At 46.1% G+C, this 14,327-nt stretch overlaps 1 protein-coding gene across 2 annotated transcripts in view; it reads left to right on the top strand.

Moving 5' to 3' along the window:
• The first annotated feature begins 3,420 nt into the window (after positions 1-3,420).
• RNF220 (ring finger protein 220) overlaps positions 3,421-14,327 on the top strand; it is a 261,358-nt gene continuing 250,451 nt past the window's right edge. For both annotated transcript variants that reach the window (XM_068964021.1, XM_068964020.1), the window contains exon 1: positions 3,421-4,045. In XM_068964021.1, coding sequence (XP_068820122.1) covers positions 3,421-4,045 — 625 coding nt within the window. The remainder of the gene's footprint in view (positions 4,046-14,327) is intronic.

Here is a 14,327-nt window from a genome sequence, read left to right as displayed (position 1 = left end):
TGTAATAAGCAGAGGAGGGTTGAGTGTGCGATTTAATTACCGGCAGAGTCGTAGTTTGGTGGGCGTTCAGAGCTCGGGCTCCGGGAAAGAGGCTTTTGCAGCTTTCTTTGTGGCAGTCATTTACAAGTGGGTTTGGCTCCGGGCTGCAGCAGGAGCAGCAGCAGCGGCGCTTCCTTCTACGCCGATCCAGGGCGCGGGTCAGGAAGCCCAGACCCTGGACAGGGATGGTCAGAGGCTGGGTGTGGGAGATTGCCCGCTCTCTGAGACTTTCTCTCTGGCTTTCGGTTTTTCAATGCGAAAGTGGCTAGTTCGCGCGGGAGAGCGAGGAGCGCTGCGCATCAGCCCAGTTTCAGACATCTTCACATTCCAAACGTCACCTTCTTCGTTTCATTTGTCTTGGTTCTGGCATGTTTAACAACGCAGTTAGTAATCTCACTAATTATTCAGTTAGCTGGCGTTTTGTAATCACTTTAAACCAGGGTCGGATGTGTGATTTAACAAACTGCCACACATACACTCCTAAACCAAAACCATCACGTCAAGGATTTGAGATTTTTAAAATTCAATATTTGTTGGTCCCTCCGTCCAACCTCACTGCCTGCTAGACAATTTATTTAGCTTCGTGAATTGATCCCTCCTCCTTGTTTAGTTAATTCAACAAAGACTTTTTGCAATCTGTTTGGAGTTTGTCTGATGCCGTGGAAAAGTAGCTGATGATTTATTTGGTTGCTTTTCGATTTCTGTCTTCAGCCCTTCTTTCTCCTCCTTTCAGCAGGGATGTCAGCTGTTATTACTTCCTATTGATCCCTTTGCAAAGTGAGAAGTGAACTAAAATTAATGTCAATTCCACTGCTCGGATCAATAGCTGGAGTTATTTTAATCTGGATTTGCACGAAGTGCTAAATTAAAAAAAATCAGCATAGAGGCAGAAAAGTAACAGTTACTTACTTTCCCTTTGCCTGGCTCTTTACAGTCCCCCAAATGCTCCATCAAGCTGATTATCTTACAATCCATATTTTTTTAATTAAGAGGGTCAGTTAGTTTTCTTATTTGGGGTTCTGTGTTTAAACCCATGACATTTTGACATTGGGAGTGTATTAACTATAGATTTTCATAATGACTGTGGTCTGCTGAAGCCTCGTCTATACAAGTTGTTAATGTGAAGAGGGGGGGAAGAAAGAAAAAGGAAAAGAAAACCGGCACCCCCCCCTTCCCCCACAGAGACCGACGCCCACACAGTGGAGTAAAAGAGATGTGGCCTGGGAAAATATTGTTGATTTATTTTCACTATAATGAAGTTTCAAATGAATAAGCAGGTTTGAGTGATTCACCGTGTTCTGTTGGAGTGTCCGGTGCTGTCGCCAGATGACTAATTTATGAAACTCATTTAACATAATGAGGTGATCCAGGAAGTAAAAATAGAAGGGCGAATCCTCTGGGTGATGGTTATTTTTGGGGAAAAAATCCCACCCCTCACCCCTAGTATATTATGTTTGCCCTTTTCTCCAGCTTGCCTCATGTAGTATTGCCTGTGTGACAGGCAAGTAGTTCGTTATTTCTTTTGTGAGGAGCTGCTTAGAACCCTTGGAACAGCCCTGGACCCACTTTCAGAGCATCCATGTTGTATGACCATTAATCTGACTTGAAAACAGCCAAGAACAGTATTCCCAGACTTGTCAGGCTAACTGGCTGTCCTTGGCAGATCATTCCCTGCACTGCTATAACTTGACAGGAAAGTTATTTAAAATTTGGAAGAGAGAAAAATCCGTTAATGTGAGATACATAATCTGGTAATTTAGCAATGATGTCTATAAGGAAAGATGCCAAATGAGGAAGCAGTCTGATGGTGTGCACTCATCTTCCCAATTAATAACAGTCATTGACACGTCTGCTACAGGATGGGAGAAGGAAATACTCTCTATGCACAGCATTAAGCCGGGAGGATTCATCTAGTGCTTAGCTGAGATCTCTCTGTTTGAGGGAATAGCAAAGATACTCCTTTATCTAGATGGGTTGTTTTGTTTTTTTTTTTAAAGGAAGGGGACAAATTTTATTTGAGACATGATTGTTAGTTTAGAGGTTATAATTTGTAACAGATGGTGCTTTTTGGTTACACTTTGAGTTTCATTAAGTTTTTATTTAGAGTATATTTCTGAAGCTAATAAGTCCTAGTGTTCATCTTATGTTATCCTGACTCATCTACAGCCCTTCTCACACCCTTACTCAAAATAAATTTTGCAACAGGATCAGTGTCTATGAAAATGTACAACCTAAATTTAAAAGGGAAATTGAAGGAAGTCTTTCTGAACTCCAGTTTGTTCCAGGGGCCTTCAGTGGACATCAACTCTGACTGGGCCAATAAGCAGAGGAAAATAAGTCAGAAATTTTGTTAACATTTTGCTCTAAATGTTAATGGCAAATTCAAGGCAGTTTACAAATCTACTTAAGAGTGAGTGCATTAGTAACTAAAATTACCAATCCGTTCTTTGCTGCCCCTGGAAGACAGACGTTTCCCCGCAACATATGCCAAAGGCACCCATTATGTTTTTAAATATTGTCAGAGATGGCAGGCGCTTTATTGATGAAGGTTTTGTTCCTTCTCAGAAAAGAGAAAGCCTGTGTGATTAAAGAGGGGTGTGGATCAAAAATAATGCTGCTGTTGTTTCTTCACATAGTACTTCTTTCTGGAAAGAGACTTAGATGATACATGAAGATGTATGTTTATGTAAGTGCCAATATGTGTGATTTATCCATACGTACAATTTGTACCAACTAACATGTGGAGATGTTCATGGTTTAAATGTGCTTGATTTAGGGGTTTTTCAGTCTCCGAGCATTGTTAGGGAAGATAAGAGGATGCAAATGTAGAGGGGTCTTATGAGTAGAACCTGGCCTCTGTTTGAACATCAGGCCTGTCATGAGTGGTGTATGCAGGTGCAGGCCCTTTAAAATAGAGACCCCACCTCGTCTACTGGGTGACTTGGCCTTCCAAAGCTCATTTGCTCAGGGAATATTGTATTTGGAGGTTTTATGATTTTTTTTTCCTTTGCTGGGCTCAGGCGCATTTCACCCGGAACGTGTAGGGACCAAAGTCAGCTACGCGTACATCACAGTAAGTTGTCTATTGATTTTCCTGAATGAAAATGGTCTGATGCTGCTGCCCACTGGCTCCTAAAGCCTGTGGTGTCTCATGCCCGAGCATCTGTAAGCCAGAAGGATGGTGTTTCAATCACTTGGGGTTTCCCTTGTCTTTCCTCCCCCTGACCTTCCTCCCCCCCCCTTTTTTTTTCCTCTTTGCTGTTTCCACAGGTCTTAAAAGGGGACGATGCCCCAGTAATACTCCCTGCCCTGCTCCCAGGTGCCACTCCCTCCCAGGGAAGACTGCTTCTTGTGTGACGCGGGCCATAGAGAGAGACTCCGATGGACTTACACCGGGCAGCCTTCAAGATGGAGAACTCATCCTACCTCCCCAACCCGCTGGCATCCCCAGCCCTGATGGTCCTGGCGTCCACGGCTGAGGCCAGCCGTGATGCATCCATCCCTTGTCAGCAGCCACGACCCTTCGGTGTACCTGTCTCAGTAGACAAGGATGTGCATATTCCGTTCACCAATGGTTCCTACACCTTTGCCTCTATGTACCATCGGCAAGGTGGGGTGCCAGGGACTTTTGCCAATCGTGATTTTCCCCCTTCGTTGCTACACCTCCACCCGCAGTTTGCTCCCCCAAATCTAGATTGCACCCCAATCAGTATGCTGAATCACAGCGGAGTGGGGGCTTTCCGTCCCTTTGCTTCCACTGAGGACCGGGAGAGTTATCAGTCAGCCTTCACGCCCGCCAAGCGACTTAAAAACTGCCATGACACAGAGTCTCCCCACTTGCGCTTCTCAGATGCAGATGGCAAGGAATATGACTTTGGGACACAGCTGCCATCTAGCTCCCCCGGTTCACTTAAGGTTGACGACACTGGGAAGAAGATTTTTGCTGTCTCTGGCCTCATTTCAGATCGGGAAGCCTCATCTAGCCCAGAAGATCGGAATGACAGATGTAAGTACCTTGGGCAGCCCTCCCCTAACCCCAGTAGGCCCTGCCTTACAGTAGTATTCAACAGGTCGGTGGCATTTTTCATGCTCCTCGTAATGGGAAGGGCTGACTCTCCCATTCAGGAGCTGTGGAGTGCTGACATTTACTTGTGTCTTGTCAATGAGCATTGATAGTTCTTGTAGGAAACGTTTTTCTGAAGGTAGCTGGAGGCACGCTGGCCTGTACTGCCCTTCCTTCCGGGGCACGAGTGGCTTATTCTCTGGGGACTCTGGAGTGGAGGCGGGTGCCGTATATATACCGGAGTGAATGTCATTTCATTAGTAAGCATAGGTTCCTAGGGAATTCGTGTGTTGGAGGGGGGGCACTGAAGACACCCATCCATCCCTCTTCCCTTTGCTCTCCTCATTATGTTTCTCTGACCTCAGTATTATTTTTTAGCTTTTCCATTGTACCACATCCAGCAGACTCCACGTGATTTTATTTTCACAACTCTCAGCCCTTGTCCAAATCAGGCTATTTTTCAGAGAAGGACAAAGGTGTCGTCAATCACCATAAAGCATTTCAAACAGCTGTGTTTTCCTTGCAATCGCAAGGCTAGAAAGGCAAGTTCTCTTGGGATTTAACAGGTTTGCTGGGTGCTTATCCTGGGGCTCCCTTGTAGAACTAGACAGGTTGGTCTATGTGACTGCTGTTTTCATTTCTTTTGTTGATGCTCACAACTGTTACCAGTTTCTGCTTAAGAAACAGCTCTGTCATATTCTCCAAGGGCCTTGATGGGCTCTGGTTACACTCACTAGTAGTTGGGGCTAAACCTTTGCTTGGAACTTGAAGACTAGGAATGTTGAACCCTGCCATCCTCACCTCTCATGTAATCAGAAAATAATTGTGTTTTGAAGCTTTTGGACTATGGGTAGACCCCCACAGAGCAGTTTTCTTCAAGCCTGGTGAGAATTTATGAACTGGGGATGTTTTTTTCCAACCAACCCTTTGTTCTAAGATTTGCTCCATTTTATTTTCTTAAGAAAACTACATTTGAGGTTTGCTTTCCCTCTTCTCGGTTTTTTGTGCTCCCCGGTCCTCTCTGTAACCACCATCACGAATGCCATTTTTTTCTCTTCTCTTTATGACACCGAGGAGAGTAATAGAGACGTTGCTGCTCTCTCCCCTGTCGGCACTGCTTCCTCAGGCTGTCTCCTTGAATTAGGCACTGTGTTAACTTTCCTGCGCTAAAAGGCATCTGCCTAAACCCAGCGTACCTTTTCAATAAAAGTCATCATAAAATCAACCTGCCTTGTAAATCCATCGCTCTTTGGTTTTGAAATATGTTGCGAGTGTGTCTTTTATGTCAGCGTCTGTAAGCCTGAGACCTCCCCACTTCAGGGAGAAGGCTGTATCTGACAGCACAACTGCCTGTGTTCTCTCTGTCTTTTGCTTTAGCTCCTATTCCCCCTTTCCCCCTTTCTGTACAGCTGACGTGTGTGTGTGCGTGTGTGCGTGCGTGCTCGCAATGATCCTGCTTTGGGCATATACTTGCTGAATGCCGTTGTGTCTGTCTGTTTCAGTTTAGTTTAGTTTTCATTTGTCAATGTGCAAGTGATCAAGGCGAGCTTTAACCTGACCTCTGGCCAAAACTGCCCTGGTTTCGGGTGTGACCAAGTCTGCTCCTTTTTTTCTCCAAACACAAGTTGAAAATGAAACCCTCTCAAAACTAACATGCCACAAAGTAACACCTGGAGATTAAGAAACCTTTCTTCTCTCCTAACAAATCCAGCTTGTCTCCATTTTTCCATTTTTTAGCCCAAACCTGTATCAGACCCCCAGAGTAGGAGGAAGCTTGTTAGTCGAGTCAGAACTCATAGATGCGGATATCCATTCCCCTCCGAGTGTCAAAGCCATAACTCTTCTGTTTGCCTGGTTCGCCTTGTGTGGGGGTGTCATCCCCCATGGAGATGGATCCCTCAGACAGGAATACGCCTGGGTGGAGAAAAATTAAATGAGTCTGTCTCCCAAAGTGAAATGGAATTCTGACCTTGAAATTAATGAGATTCTGATCAGAAGGGTGGGGAAACTTATTTCAAATTGTAGTGTTGTATAAATTTGAGCCCTTCCCCCTTTTGTTTAAAATATCCTTCCTTTAGTGAGTATTTTGTGTTCTCTTTTTTCCTCTTAAACAAATGTTAGGTCTATAGGCATGTCTGAGTGTAGAATGTTTGTCCACTCACATTATCTAGAGTTGCATTTGTGACTGATCTTAAATGAGAAATAAAGGTACAAAGTGCATGGGAGAGTGTTATCTTGTGATAACCCTGGATTTGTGTTCCTTTCTCATTTCCTTCTCTTGGGTGGGGTAGCAACCATCACAAGCGTTGTCCTGGGGAACATTTGTGCTTTGGATTTTGAGTTTTGGAAGGCTGGGAAACATTTTTCTGTAGGGAAGGGTCGAAGAGGCACTGTGACCAAGTCTGCTGCAGCTTTCTTGGCTGCTGTCATATGCCGACGTGTGTCAGAATATTTATGGTCTGTTTTATGTAAATACATATTTAAGGGCCGTTAGAAGGCCTGATTATTCCCACTAGATGCCTTTCAGGTCCTCCCTACAGAACCGTTTTGAAATAAGTAATATTTCTCAGATAATCGAGTGACAGTATACAAGACTGCTTCCAAGGGGAGCGCTTGAGGGGCAGATGGGGCAGTAAGGGGGCGGGGGTGGGGAGGCAAGAAAAGAGAGGACAGAAAGTGTTCAAGAGCACAGTGATAGGATACTGTGGCTTTTGCCCAGATTGCCAAAAATTAACCATGTATATTTTAGGTTTTGTAATTCTTAAAATTTAGAGCTAATCCTTGATATAGTTGACTGATTTTTCAGTTCTCTTCATATAAATAAAATTTTTTTCACAAAATGTAAGAGAAGCTATAATTAAATCCAACAGTAAATCTCCTAAACAAGCATGTAGCTTGAGGGTTTTGTTGAGGGGGCGGGGTGAGTACGGGTGTGTGTGTCCCTTAGAGTAGAAGTTTTATGACTGAGTTTTAGGTCAATGAAAAAATCAGTTTTACAATGGAAACACTGACAGTTTTTACTGTCGCAGCCACCCCCTGCTCACACACTGCATCCATATGCAGATATGTCCACATCTGAGAGCATTTGAAAGAGGGGCCTGCAGACATGGTGTAATGCTCACGTGTTCTTTCCTTCAATCTGGGTACTGATAGGAAGGATTTCTTTTGTGGTTAAATACCCGTTTTTGTAGAAAGCAACACAGCTCCTTGGGTAAAGTATTGTCTCTCCTAATAGATGATTCCATTTTGCTGTTCATCTACCTGGCATCACAGGTGATTCCTGAGGTAGGTGTTGGGCTCTATGGAAAAAAGAAGGCTTTACTCAACAGGACTGACTTATTTACCCTGGAAATAGAGAGAAGTATTTGATGAGAAGCCATTCGTGGAGGATGCATGATTCCCCAAGAAGGGGACTGAGGTAACTCCTGTTTACTGTCATTCCCTGAACCCAAGGCTCCTTGTCCATGTCCTGGGAAATGATGCGAAAATTTATGGACCAATTACAAATAGTCCACGTGTGTCTTATATACCAAGTGTCTACAGATATGTTTCCCAAGGCTTTTAAAATAAACATTTCCTCATTAAGGAAACTTTACAACAAAAGGGAAAATAGGTCTTCTCTGCTGCCTTGTACTAGAATCTATACATTTATGACCCCCTGAGCACTCTGGCTCTTATCCTGTGCATTTCCTGATTGTTCTCTATAGGCCACTCCAGGGCCCAATGCCTGTCTGGGAGACCCAGTCTTTGGCCAGCCTGCCAGTCTATCCACTCAGCCCAAATTGGAATTGGCCAGGATGCATGTTCACCCTGAGGGCTGAGAGGGACAGGAACTGCCCTTGGGGAGCCATGATGGGCCCTGCCTTGTGGCTCACCTCAGAGGTGGGTACTGGGCACTGGCTTCCGGTGGCCCTCTTTCCTGACCCTTCCCTGTGGTCAGGGAGCCTGGATGCTCCCAGATGCGGTTTCCAGATGTTGTGCTTTGCTCTCATCTTTGATATATTTAAAAAGTCACTCAAATCTGAAAAGCGCGGAGAAGGAGATGGTATTTTGTACTCTGAGATGTGTCTTTCCAAAGGCACCTATCGTTGAAAACCCTATGTCCTAAGAATCACGTCAACTGAACCCACATAGGCTCAGGGCAGCCTGAAAGGAGCCGGCTGGCTGCATCATTGGAGTGTTGTGAGGGGGCTACGTCCCAAGGGCTCTGGGACTGGGGTGGGTAGGGACCCTGCTCTGAGCTTTTAAGAGAATTGCTCTTGGTGGAGAGGATGTTTGCGGGCAGTTCTCAGGTCACCCGGCTCAACTTCTGGATCGTTGCTGGAGCAGATGACCACTCTGAAAGGGCATGGACATCATCAGAGATGGGTCAGATGGTTCCCGCTGTGCTGACTGCCCAGACGTAGCCCAACTGTCGGCTCAGCTGCACCCGGCTTCTCCCGGAGTCCCTATTCCTTACCCATCTGGGGTGGGGGGAGGGGAGGGGCAAGAACTCCTGTGATGTGTGTGGTTGTTTCTGGTTGTTCGCTCCCAACACAGTCATGGAGGCTCCTTTTCATGCTGCTGGGTTTAATTGTCTTGTTGGGATAAAGAAATGTTTGCACAGCTAAAGTGGGGCCGGGCTGGACGGGAGCAGTCCCTGGTGGCTGCAGGGCCATCTGGCCTGGCTTGGCTTGGCTCGGCGCGCCGCTGGCCCGCCCGCCCGCCGGGCGGCTGGGCTCGCTCCCGCTCCCGCTCTCTTCCCCTGCCCTCGCTCCACGCCGCGCCGCTCTGGTCGGCGGCTGCCTCCTCGCACGGCCGGAATGCCTAATCACCATGGTGAGAAAACGGACACCGCAGCCGTCCTCCCTCCTCGCCTCGCGCCCTCCCTCCCATCAATTGTCATGCAGAAGTGATCCGGGCTGCCGTTTCCTCGCGGCCGCCAGCCAGCCCCTCGCCGCTCCCGGCAGAAGGGTGGCTGGTAATTGATCGTTTGGGGGGAGGGGGCGCGGAGAGGCGCGAGGCCGGCCCGGGGGAGGGAAGAAGGACCACAGAGTGGGCCCCGTTGGCTCACTTGAAAAGGACCCCCCCTCCCCCAGCCTCCGTCACGGAGATGGCGTTCAAGTGGTTTCAGAAATGTTGGTGACCTCGCCGTCGCTCGGCCGGACTGCGGGAAAACTCCGGGAGCTGCCCCCCCGCGGGCCGGGTCCCGGGGGCCGCGTCCCGGGGGCCGCCGGGTCCCCCACCCCCGCTCCGCCCTCCACGCCCAGCGCCTCCAGGTCGCGCTGAGAACCGAGCCCCGGGCGGGTTTCCCATACGTCGTCCGAGCAGCAGAGAGATGGGGTCGGAGCGAGGGAGTGGGCGGGGGTGTAAACCTAGGAGGGGGCGCGACCACGCGGAGGTCCGGGTGATCCAGGACCCGGCGGGAGGTGCAGAGGGGTGGGTGGCGGAGTGAGGAGGCTAGGGGACACTGCGAGGGGAGGGGGCTGGGGGGACGAGGCCAGGGGAGGCGGGAGCCGGGAGGATGGACGTGTGTGCACGCGCGCATCTGGACCTAGCGTTGCCCTCGGCACCCTAGGACTTGGGGTTTCTCACGTAGGTTCGAAATGTTTTCCGCATTCGTCTTGCTTTTCAAGTCGGGGAATGTTTTCCCAAGTCCCGGGGTTCGTGAATCGCCAGGATGGCTGGTATTCGGGCGAGGCGAGTGGACTTAGCCTCTGACCGTCCGAGGCTCGTAGCCAGCACAGCGGGGTTCGTTAATGTCGCGGCAATTTCTGGAACTCTTCCCACGGGAAGTTTTCCGGGGCTGCCTTCCGGTCAGCGGCCCCAGGTTGATTATTTGGTGGCCCTTTTTTGTTTGAAAACAAAAAACACACATTGTATCCAAATAACAAAAGTTGCTCTCCCTCCCCACCCCCTTTCCTCATTAGGCAGGGAAGAGGAAACTGAAAAATAGAATTATATTTTTATATTGGTTTTCCTTATATTTAACCCTTATTAACTTCACCCATCTGGTTAATAAATATTGGCACACGTTGAACTAGTTTTTGTAAATAGAATTTGGACTGATAGGACATTTAATAGAGTTATATTTTTATGATGGATTTTCATATTTTTAACTCTTTTTAACCACATCCATCTGGTCAATAAATATCAGAATACATTTTGGAATGTACTCTTTATAAATACTTGAGACTCAGAGTGATGATACATTTTATTGTAAAACCCACAGGATTTGAACACCAAACTAACAATAATATTTGGAATCAAATCTTCCCTTCAGACAGTTGAGCTACATTCTCCAGTGCCATTTCACCCTCCCTAAAAAGAGATGCAGGAGAGGCTGGTTCCATCTCTGGGTGGGGAAGACCCCCTTAGGGAAGGAAATGGCAACCCACTCCAGTATTCTTGCCTGGGAAATCCCATGGACAGAGGAGCCTGGTGGGCTACAGTGCACTGGGTCGAGAAAGAGTTGGACATGACTAAGCAACTAAACAGCAACAGCAGAGAGGGATGAGCTGCAGACCTCAGGATAACATTGCTATATAGCAGCTAAAATGCCTTAAATCCTTTTTTTTTTTTTATGTCATTTAATTTGTGGCATTTGTGGTTGAACAGAGTGTGATTTTATCCTTTGGAACCTCAAAGTATGTGCTCCAGGGTGGAAATTTCTAAATATCTCTTTCTTTGGGGCAAGGAGGAGAATTTTCTGCAAAAGAACTTTCACCTACTTAGTCACTTTGTTGTGCCTTTTCCAGGAAAAGATCCTGAACTGGAGCTATGAGTTTAGGCCTGGAGAAATGAGAGGCTGTGGTATAAATCAGTCAATCTAGTAGATGCTAGGTAAATAGGAATAATTCATACCCTTACAGCCTTACCCAATGGATCAGACTTTTCTATTATCTCAATCACATTTTACTGCTAGTGTTAGAAAAAATTTACACTAAATCAGTACCAATCACAGCAAAGGGTTCAGTGTTAGTTGAGTATTGAATAAATTGATGGTGGTGATTATAATCTGATTTTTAAAGTTTTCATCAATTTGTCACACTTCAGCCTTACTCTAGATAATATCCAGAAAACTGGGCTGTCCCACAGGTATAGTGGTTTGAGGAAAGCAAGGAAGAATTTATATGCCTTGAGATTTGATGAGGATAAAGGTAGGTAGGCAGTTTTTCAAGACATATGTGCAATTACCTTTCTCAAATATAGATTTATTTTGTTGATTATTTTGGTTAAAAAAATCTTTCATAACTTAAAAAGTAGTTTAAAATTTGCTTTTCTCTCTTTACTCTAGAAACGTAAGATTAGAGTCTATCCCCTTCCCAAATGTTTTCCCACAGCATCACATCCCCTATCATGGAGTCCACAAATACAGATCTGCTTTGTGTGTATTTTAGGAAAAAAAAGTTTCTACCTGGATCCTGACTGGAGCTGGAAACAGACAAGTGATATGTGGGTTTTGTAAACACATACAACCATCTGGCAATTCAGACATTTGACCGTCAGTTTTCTCTGTGGAATGTGTTCTGATCGAAGATGACCTAAAGGAAATGAAAGCTGTGTTTTGGGTGGGGGGAAACGTGGCGCTGCGTCCAGTGCATTCTGTTCAGCAGACATGGAGGTTTAGGAAAGTCTAGACCTGAATGTGTGAAGGAGGAACCTTTTGGTACAGTCTCATGAGAAATCAAGCCCAGTAAGCCTGAATGTGACTCACCAGATGAGGGTTGTCTTTTTCCACTGAAATTCATTTGTAGGCTGAGACTTATGGCTTTGCATCCATCTTAGAGCAGCAGACAGTCAGAAAGCTGTAGGGAGGGGGCAAGGGCCAGCCCTGGAGAGACCTTTGCTTTATTTTCAGGTATATGATTCCCATTTAGGTGCTAGCTAATCCTATACTGCTCTCACTTGATCTTGCTTTTCAGGGTTTGATTTAAACTGAATCAGAATGGCTTAGCATAATAAATACCTGTTAGAGGGATAAATGCTGTGTTTGCCCCTTTGAGCCTCAACTTGAAGCTGTTTCAGATCAAAAGTAGGGAAGCAATATAACATAGTGGCTATGAGTTCAGCCTCTGGAGTAAAATCATGACCCTTTAGCTTACTTGCTCTGTGACCCTAGGCAAATTATTTAACCTCTCTGGGCCTCAGTACTGTTATCTGTAAAGTGGGAATTACACAACCTAAAAGGGTTGTTGTGAAGGACTGAATGAGATTAAGCAAACTAATAATGCTCAGAACAGTTCCTCACACATACTAAGTGTTCAATACATAATGACTATTATTGTTTCAAGGACAATCTGGTGGTATAATCGTCCTTGTTAGAAGCACTGATGTAGTCAAACACAGGGTCATTAATGGCTAGCATGTATGTAGGATCCTTTCATGCACTCATGGCTTATGGTGATGTGGAAAGAGGGGAGGGAGAGAGGCTCAGCTCTTTTCTGTGATAGCAGCTGCTTCACCTCTCTGCATTATTATCCATCCACCAGGATTAGCCCTGGTGGCCCTCTGACCTCGTTCTTCCTTCATTTTATTGAGAAATAAGGTAATATTACAGTTAAAGAAACTGAGTCTCTGAGCCAGGAAGGGACTTAACTAGGGCTAGATATCTAACCTAGTGGCCCAGGTTAGAAAATCCAAATCTCACCAGATTGTCTTATTCTGGAATTTTGTATTATCAGATATTATTTGAAATAGATGGGTCATTAGAATTTGTGTGTGCTAGAAATTTGGGCCATATATAATCAGATTTGCTATAATGGCATTTGACTAGTATTAGAATTCAAAGTCCCAGAGTTTCTAATATTTCCTCAGATTTTAAGTTACACAAGCACTTTCTCCCCCTCTCGCCTATGTGAGAGAAATCTGTGAACCTTCCCCCATCTGTGTGTGTCACAGTCCCACAGCATGATGGATTGTCTCTGCTTGGGGGAGGCTTAGGATGGGGCTTGAAGGGGCCTTGTAGGTCAGGAGAGAAATACAGCAGCAGGACTGAGCTGGGGGGGCTACTGGGGAGGGATTAGCAGGGGAAGGGGAGGGCAGAGTTGGGCGGGGACAGACCTCTTCCATAGTGTCTGTGTGCACTCTCCTAGGAGTAAAAGAAGGCTGTCCATTACCCTGAGCGCACAAATAAACTCAGTGTTTTTCTCTTTGTAGAAAGAAAGCCCCAGGGGGCTTGGGAACACCAGAAGCTGACCGCCCATCAGTGGGAGAGTTGGGAAGTAGGAGGATAGGAGTGAGAAAGACTGACCCTCTGCCTGAGGACCTTGGATTTGGGTCTGTTATTTGAATATAACAGCTCAAAGTTGAAAAGGCTTCTGTTCAAATACGTGTGTAGCAGAAATAGCCATTGGAGGCCAGTTGTCCGATACCTCAATCCCCATCAGTTCCTTCATGGCTCCATTTAAGAGAAGGGGTTCCGGTCACTTTGAGGGCCAGAATGTCTCCATAGATCATAGAGCACGCATTCTGCTCTCTCCCAGGCCCCAGTTCTTTCTACTCACAGACTTGGAGGCATATGGGAAGTAAGAAGGGAAATGTTGAATGTTAATGTTCAGTTTTTAAAGAAGGGGAGAAAAGTCTGGGATTTAGGCTCCAATGCCGTAGTCATGGTTAGGAAGGAACTCTAGGAAAGGAAAGAGTTGGGTCTGAGAGGTAGATAGGGAGGCGAAGGCAGCAGTGCATGCGAGGGTAAGTAATCAGCAGGACCGCAGTTAGGGCCTAGGCTTTGGCTTCCTTCCTGAGCAGTAAAATGTAAAAAAAAAATCCTTAGAACAACAAAAGTCTGGACGCATGGGCTTCCTTCCTGACAGGCCAACCTGGTGGGGCTTCATTCAGCCTGAGCAGCAGTCAAGGCTGATTTACGGGTAAGAGGTCCAGACAGACATGTGTGCTTAACCCCTTCCTAGCTGCAGAGATGACTCCTTGTAAACGCTACCCTCCTCTCCCAGCTTCCCTTCATGGTGTGGGTAGCTCTTCATTGTTATTGTTTCTTTATTCGAAGAGAGTCCCTACTGCTGAAGGACCCAAAATCATCTTCGTGAAGAAGCTGGGTCTCTGAGAAATTGAATGACTTGAAAGAGATCTTACCATCCAGCTGGTACTGTGGCTTCTGGCAAGTGTAACTAACAGGCTCTCGGTGACATTACATTGACTTTGGAATGTTGTGTCCTTCTTAGATCATGGGAAGTAGCTCCTGGAATCTCTATTGGGGTGATCTGTGAGTCTCTGTTCCACATCTATA

This window comes from Capricornis sumatraensis, chromosome 2 (assembly GCF_032405125.1).
Source record: "Capricornis sumatraensis isolate serow.1 chromosome 2, serow.2, whole genome shotgun sequence".
In the NCBI taxonomy this organism is placed as follows: Eukaryota; Metazoa; Chordata; class Mammalia; order Artiodactyla; family Bovidae; genus Capricornis; species Capricornis sumatraensis.
Note: the sequence above shows the minus strand (reverse complement) of the source record. Positions and strands in the feature narration are given on the sequence as shown.